Here is a 7809-nt window from a genome sequence, read left to right on the forward strand (position 1 = left end):
TAAGTCAGCGTAAACTGTTTTTATTGGAGGCAGGTAAGAAGATGTTTTGGCTGGGAGACGGGTGAACGATAATAAAAGCAAATATGCATGCAACAATGCAGACATGCTGATGAATAGAACGGGGAAATGCCTTTATCTCTTTTTAAACCAGTTACTAGCAAAGCAGATGTCATACAAGGCAAATTCCATTTTTATTACACTTTGTGGTTGTTGTTTTTTGTACACTCCTTTGGTTGATAAACATTTAAACAATTTCAGTGACCATGCCATTACTGTCGTTTCAAAAAAATGTTTATATGATTAGGATGGAGAGAAAAATGGGGCTGTGTATAAAACAGAAGGGGATGAAAGAAACATTGCCCTTTAATCCTGGAAGTATGTAGTGAGCTGCTAAGGTTGATGGATGGTGAGGTTGCTTAATATCCAGCCTTCCTCAGGTATTCCGCCATTTCATGTGCTTTCTTGTTAAGATTTCCACCATGGATCGCCTCCTTTCCCATGATTATAACCAATACTGGGGCACATAGGGGGGAAAAACAAACAAACAAACAAACAAACAGAGAGAAAATGAACAAAACCGAACTGTCCCCGCCCCCACGTGACTGAGGGGGAGGTCCAAATGTCAGGATCTTACCACTCTTCAATGCTATAAAGGTTTCCATGACATTTGACAGCTTGCAGGTGAAATCTTAACAGCAATATTTATTTTCTCTTCTTTATGTCCCTCAAATTTTTACCTAAATGAGCCTGGGAAACATTAAAAGCCCGAATCCCGCAAGTATTTTGCCATTGAGTAAGCCTTCTTATTCAATCCGCCTCCATGGACCCCTTCTTTCCCCATTACAAGAACCAAAACTGAAAGAGAAGAGATAGAAAAAGGGGTGGGGTTAAGGAAAAAGGTAAGAAACCAAGAAAAGCATCCCAAAGATAAGTACTTTCATGAGAAGCATGAAGTTATGTTGAAGTAAAGTTTGCAAGCCGTATCCTGTACCTCGACTGCGAGTGCATGACTGAGATTGTTGCCAAAGCGAATGTTTTCTTAGGTAAACAAAATGTACTAATCTTCCTGATTGTTTGAGTGCGCGGAGTGGGGGGTGGGTGCATGGCTAAAATTGGAACCACATAGACGCTTGTGTATCAAGCCCAATTGCTTTGGGCTCATAGTATCAGTTATCTGTGTTTGTCCGGCCCCTAAACTCCAAAAATGGAACTATTTGGGTTTAAAACAAAAAAAAGAATGCATGGCACATCTCTGTAGCCTTTTGCAATTTTCTTTATCTAATTCCCAGACAAATTCACTTACAAGCAAAAGACCTATCAACTTAAAATGTGGCCGGGGTTTGAATTAATTTAAACCAAAAGCTTTAATGCTGCTTATTCTTACTGAGCCAGGTATTTAAACAAGGCGTCCACCTCTAAAAGAGGAATCATAAAAACTAGAACTAAAAAACTGTTTAGGCAACAGGAACTTTATTCCTTTATAAAAAAAAATTCGATACAGCATCGTAGAACTGAAAAGGGGAGAAAAACGGCTGAAAAGGGAAACGTGTTGATTGTGTTGGCTTTCCCCACAAGATTTGGACATAGAAAGTTGATATGAGGGAAAGGCTGAAACACCCCAGACATGGAAAAGACCAAAAAGAGGAAATTTTTGGGACAAAACCTCTATGAGGTTTAACGAGGCTGAAGCTGAAATTATTTTGAAAAAACATTAAGTAGCACCTATGGTGAAATTCAGGAGCTGGTTTCACAAATTTCCACAATGCAAATTAAATTCTTACGCGGCAAATTACCTTCTCATAGTAAGACTGCTGTAAAACTCTTGATTTACCTTGTCCAGCTCGTCCCACAGAGATGTTGTATGTGGGTTCTCCTCCTTGGCTCTTTGTCCTCATGTCCATTGTCCAGTCGCCCTCGTCCTGCAGGCTGTCTCTGAGCACCGAACACTTTTTTGAGCCCAGAGTCAGACCGCAGGTGTAGAAGGTCTCTCTGTCTTTACCTACCAGAACGTCAATTTCTTGGGACTGAAAAACAACAAAAATCATACAAAGACAAAAATAAATAACATCAGAGCAATTCTAAACACTTCATTACATCACCAATGAAGGACCGTCCATTATTATTGTCAGATGCATTTATTTGAAATCCAAATCTGATCTGCCTTCAATATTCAGCATGACACAGACGTTACCCTGAAAAGGTACACTTTCACTTTATAAGGATTATGAATGCCTTTGCGCATGGTGTTATTTCCATTGTTGCTAATACTGCAACTGTCAACATCCCACGTGGGTGTCAGGTGATAAAGCCTTCACAGGGTTGACAAGAATTGATGACTCACTTGACTGTAGCCTGATTAGTTAACACAAAACGAAAAAAAAAAAAAGTTAACTGAGTATCACGTCATATAAAGGGACAGATTTATGAGCAAAGTACAAAATAGTAAACTGATTCATAAAGATCTCTCTTTGTCTGGGATTTTGGTGAAAATGTGTGAATGCTGGTAATGTTATACTTTAGTTCATGTCATAGATTTGAAAATGTCGTAAAATGTGTGGGATTATGAAAAACGTGGAAATTTGAGGAAAGTTAAAAAGATGTCAAATACATGTCATGAATAAGCCGAACACTTTCAATCTGGAATGTTAAGAGTTGTTATTTTCGAATGTCCCGCATATTGTAAATATATGTACGTTGGTCTGTGCTTTGACATGCACACAACGTAAGCAAAATAGGCATATTCAGAAATGTAACTAGCAATTGAGTCGTGAAATGTAACTAACAATTGAGTCGTGAAATGTGGCCTGTGTATCGCCTATCTACAATATCAATGATGCCACATAATCAAAGCAATTAGAAATGACGGGTCGCTCCTTTCCACCGATAACCGCAACACCACCACATCGGCACAATAACAATAAATCTACTCTTAAATATATTTTTTTTATGAGATTGATCAAAAGTCTGCCAGTATAAGCTTTTGCGTGTGTGCGCGTCCACAGGTAACCAACCGGCAGATCGGCGGCTTAACGTTAGCTAATCATCATTGCCACGGCACACAAAGAATGCTCCTATTACTTCAAAGCCGAACCCAATTTCCTTGATAGTTTGAAAAAAAAAAAACATAAGAGGTTATTTATTGTTGTCTAAAATGGACCTTGGCTGTGAATGAGAGATTTTGTGTAGGGGTCCACGCCCGTTTCCAATGTGTCTCGCCGTACACGAGGCGGCTAAATAATCCTGCGGCGTTTCCCTAGCCAGGAAAGGCCAGCGATGCGTTAGCTTACCATAGCCGCTAGTTGGTTAGTCATTTGCATAGATAACGGATTTCTTTCCGATCTCCCCGTGCTTTGACTGGCAAGCCACTCGCTGAGATTCTTAACACTTTCCACCTACCTTCCGCTTCGATTTCATATTCTTACCGTGATATTGTTGAAAGTCCCACCGTCATGTGCTGCCCAAACGTATTTGGCGTCCAAATAGCCAACAATGGCGCTGTCCTGACAGCTGCCATCGGCCATCAGGTTTTCCACGTAGTTTTGCCAAGACATGTTCAAGAAAGACAAAGCAGGGGTACAAAATGGCTAAGGAGGAGTGAGAGAGCGACCAAGGCAGAAGAGAGAGAGATTCGGGAGCCTCGGATACAAGCCACCAATACTCGGACGCGCTGGGGCGGCAAAGAAAGCCGGGGCTCTAGTGTGGGTGCGAATGCGGCTGTGGCTGGGTGTAGTCCGGATTTCAGATCACTCCGCACAATGAGCCTCCACCACCACCGGCGTTTTGATGGCAGCAGGCGGCGGAAGAAAGAAAGAAAGAAAGAAAGAAAGAAAGAAAGAAAGAAAGAAAGAAAGAAAGAAAGAAAGAAAGAAAGAAAGAAAGAAAGAAAGAAAGAAAGAAAGAAAGAAAGAAAGAAAGAAAGAAAGAAAGAAAGAAAGAAAGAAAGAAAGAAAGAAAGAAAGAAAGAAAGAAAGAAAGAAAGAAAGAAAGAAAGAAAGAAAGAAAGAAAGAAAGAAAGAAAGAAAGAAAGAAAGAAGGAATTAACTGTCTGGGGAGAATATTGGTTCATTTATTGTGCAAATTATGAAGTTTTCTGACCCCCCCCCATTATTACCTGTTGGCTAATTTTCGCCTTTATGCCAACTTTTCACCTCAATCAGGACATCTGGGGACTATTTTGCCCAAATTCCTTCTTTGCTCCACAAATTCACATTCTACAGGATCAATTCATTAAAATTTGGAAGCTTTCGGTTCAAACAGGACATATAGGGATTTTTTTTTATTTCTATATTCTTTGAAGTCACATATTTGGAATCCATATTTTCCATGACACTATTTACAATTAACGCATACATTTCACATGTAACCACAGATTTCTACCCGCCCCCTCCCCCATTTTTAATGTTATCATACTCAATTTTGACTATTGTTGTTTATTACTGTAGCAGCAGTTTGCATTGTGCTAGTAAATGACTAGATGATGCCGTGTCATGCAGTGTATGGAATGTCTTTGGGTACTGTGGCTATCCATCCATCCATCCATTTTCTGAACCGCTTAGTCCCCACGGGGGTCGCGGGCGTGCCGGAGCCTATCCCAGCCGTCATCTGGCAGTAGGCGGGGGACACCCTGAACCGGTTTCCAGCCAATCGCAGGGCACACAGAGACAAACAACCATTTGCACTCACACTCACACCTAGGGACAATTCGGAGTTTTCAATCGGCCTACCAATCATGTTTTTGGGATGTGGGAGGAAACCGGAGTGCCCTGAGAAAACCCACGCGGGTACAGGGAGAACATGCAAACTCCCTGGCAATGGCCTTCACACATATGTTATTCTACACCATTCACTTTATTATTGTGTGAAGGCGATGGCCTTCACACATGTTATTCTACACCAGGGGTGGGCAAACTTTTTGACTCGCGGGCCGAACTGGGTTCTATATTTGGACCGGAGGGCCGAACCAGGAGCAGATAGACGTAGTGTTTGTGTGAAGTAATATAAGCGACCTGTAAAGGTCATTGCATAAAAGATTTTGGCCTTTAGTAGGTAGTAAAGCATGGATATTCCAAACAAGTCTTTTGAAAACAAATGCATTTATTAACAGCAGTAAACAAAAAAAAATCACTAAAAAACTGCTATCAGTGATTCTCATAAAATACGACACTGTTATTATGAATAACAGTCTCCATCACTTCAGTGCCTGCAGTTCAGACTAATGAAAGATGTTTATCTTATGAGATCACATCAAACGGCAAACATTCTGACCAAATATATCATCTTGAAGAATCGGTGAAAGCATACATCCAAATAAAGTAATCAAAACGGCAACACGGTGAGGGGTATCTGAAAATCAGAGCAGTTTTAACTCGCAAACACCTGGTAACAGAGGTGAGGAAACGGGAAACACTTCCTTAAAATAAGCCTTAAGAACTTTACAGGTTAAGATTAGTCGCAAACAGGTGGTGCATCAATGTCCTTGAGCATCCTGCATTGTTTTAAAATGAGAATGGTCGCTAGTTTCAATGTGTACAAATCATATTCAAAATGCATTTTTTTACAACAAACTTGAGAGCCTCCCCTTCATTTCACTGGGAACAGTGTTGTTGGTCTCCCTTTTTTGCTAGTGCGTCATAGTCTGGAGTAAAATTTGTTGTGGCAATTCTTAGGAGAGATCCGAGGTGTTGGTCCGTTTACCTTGATCTGTGACGGGTTGATGTTGATGTGGCTGAACATCACGTCGCGTACGTCGAGTCAAATTGGCCACTCTTTTTTAAACACTCGGCACTGTGTCCACCTTGCTTTTCCTTGGGCGACTCATTTTAATAGAAGGATTCCAGGGGAAGGTTTGTGGGTGGCTTTAGCGTAAAACTGTATCTGAAAGCTCAGCGCGCGAATTACAAGAATGCTGTCGTCACAGCCCACGCTCTAAATTCGGGACTGATACAAATAGAGCGCGAGTGCGCCATGTCCGTACTACTGAGCACGTACACGCACTTGTGAGTGTGCACCGAGCTTTCTGACACGGCTTCCGGTAGTAAATGCGCAGGCGAGCGGTTCCCCATCTACTGGGGAAACGCAGTCATTGCAGGCAAAATGACGAAAAAAATGTTTAATAATACAATTTATTCAGGGTTGGCGGGCCGGATTAAACGGTCCCGTGGGCCGGATGTGGCCCGCGGGCCATAGTTTGCCCACCCCTGTTCTACACCATTCTCTATTATTATTATTGTGTGAAGGCGATGGCCTTCACACATATGTTATTCTACTCCATTCACTTTATTATATTTTATTCCCGTTGTGTGAAGGCGATGGCCTTCACATATATGTTATTATATGTTACCAGCTCAGTGGCCTAGTGGTAGAGTGTCCGCCCTGAGGCTGGAAGGTTGTGGGTTCAAACCCCGGCCGGGTCATACCAAAGACTATAAAAATGGGACCCATTGCCTCCCTGCTTGGCACTCAGCATTAAGGGTTGGAATTGGGGGGTTAGATCACCAACTGATTCCCGAGCGCGGCACCGCTGCTGCTCACTGCTCCCCTCTCCCCCAGGGGATGGATTAAAATCACACGGGGATGGGTTAAATGCAGAGGACAAATTTCACCACACCCAGGTGTGTGTGTGACGATCATTGGGACTTTAATCTTTAATCTTTAATCTTATTCTACTCCATTCACTTTATTATATTTTATTCCCGTCACTTTTTTGTCCCGCTTCTTCTTCCACATAATGCATCCGATTCACTCCATTCCACTTTTGACGTATTCCAAATATTCACGAGATGAGCGCTTGTATTTTTCTCGTTCCGAAAATTTTCCGTTTTCGCAAAATTCCGACAAATCTTCCCCCATTCATTCTTAATGGCACATTTGACATTTGACATTTACATCGTTCCAATTTGAAATTCACATCATTCAGCACAGATTCTCGACATTCCCAAAATTCTCAAATTCAAAAATTTCACGTTTAAAATTTCGACAAAATTTCACAAAACTTTGTTTTTCACCTCTAATTTCTAAATTTTTCAACCGATTCAACCCATTCCAACTTTCAACTGTTCACCTTTTGCCTACCTATTCCACAACTTCCCACTTATCAAAAATTCCAAATCTTCAAATTTGAAATTCAACCAAAATTCTCTAAAATTTCGTTTTTCTACTCTAATTTCTACATTTTTCAACCGATTCAACCCATTCCAACTTTCAACTGTTCATCTTTTGCCTACCTATTCAACTACTTCCCACTTACCAAAAATTCCAAATTTGAAATTCAACCAAAATTCTCTAAAATTTCATTTTTCTACTCTAATTTCTACATTTTTCAATCGATTCATTTCATTCCAACTTTCAACGGTTCATCTTTTGCCTGCCTATTCCACAACTTCCCACTTACCAAATTTGAAATTCAACCAAATTCTCCAAAATTAGTTTTTTCTACTCTAATTTCTACATTTTTCAACCAATTCAACCCATTCCAGCTTTCAACTGTTCATCTTTTGCCTACCTATTCAACTACTTCCCACTTACCAAAAATTCCAAATTTGAAATTCAACCAAATTCTCCAAAATTTCGTTATTCTACTCTAATTTCTACATTTTTCAACCGATTCAACCCATTCCAACTTTCAACTGTTCATCTTTTGCCTACCTATTCCACAACTTCCCACTTACCAAAAATTCCAAATTTGAAATTCAACCAAATTCTCCAAAATTTTGTTTTTCTACTCTAATTTCTACATTTTTCGACTGATTCAACCCATTCCAAATGTATTCACTTTGTTAACCTTATGCTTACCATATTCACTCCCATTCA

General features: G+C 40.5%; 1 protein-coding gene across 2 annotated transcripts; it reads right to left on the reverse strand.

Moving 5' to 3' along the window:
- Nucleotides 1–4: 4 nt before the first annotated feature.
- On the reverse strand, nucleotides 5–3737 carry pfn2a (profilin 2a). 2 transcript variants are annotated; one of them, XM_061294960.1, is made up of 4 exons: nucleotides 3423–3737; nucleotides 1832–2024; nucleotides 738–855; nucleotides 5–514 (listed from the first exon to the last, which is right to left on the reverse strand). In XM_061294960.1, exons 1-3 carry the CDS (start codon nucleotides 3549–3551, stop codon nucleotides 758–760), a joined length of 420 nt encoding a protein of 139 aa, XP_061150944.1. In that variant the 5' UTR covers nucleotides 3552–3737; the 3' UTR covers nucleotides 5–514; nucleotides 738–757. The 2 variants fall into 2 exon arrangements, with proteins under 2 accessions (XP_061150944.1, XP_061150943.1); XM_061294959.1 differs by lacking the exon at nucleotides 738–855 and having other exon boundaries at nucleotides 3423–3732.
- Nucleotides 3738–7809: the final 4072 nt, after the last annotated feature.

Source organism: Syngnathus typhle, linkage group LG13, assembly GCF_033458585.1.
Source record: "Syngnathus typhle isolate RoL2023-S1 ecotype Sweden linkage group LG13, RoL_Styp_1.0, whole genome shotgun sequence".
Taxonomy (NCBI): domain Eukaryota; kingdom Metazoa; phylum Chordata; class Actinopteri; order Syngnathiformes; family Syngnathidae; genus Syngnathus; species Syngnathus typhle.

Excerpts from the sequence above, each read along its gene's own strand:
- pfn2a (XM_061294960.1), bottom strand. The coding sequence starts at position 3,551 with ATGTCTTGGCAAAACTACGTGGAAAACCTGATGGCCGATGGCAGCTGT. Across the intron at positions 2,025-3,422 it reads GGACTTTCAACAATATCACG|TCCCAAGAAATTGACGTTCT; the intron begins GTAAGAATATGA and ends GTTGTTTTTCAG. Across the intron at positions 856-1,831 it reads TGTGGGACGAGCTGGACAAG|TTTTGGTTCTTGTAATGGGG; the intron begins GTAAATCAAGAG and ends CTTCTCTTTCAG.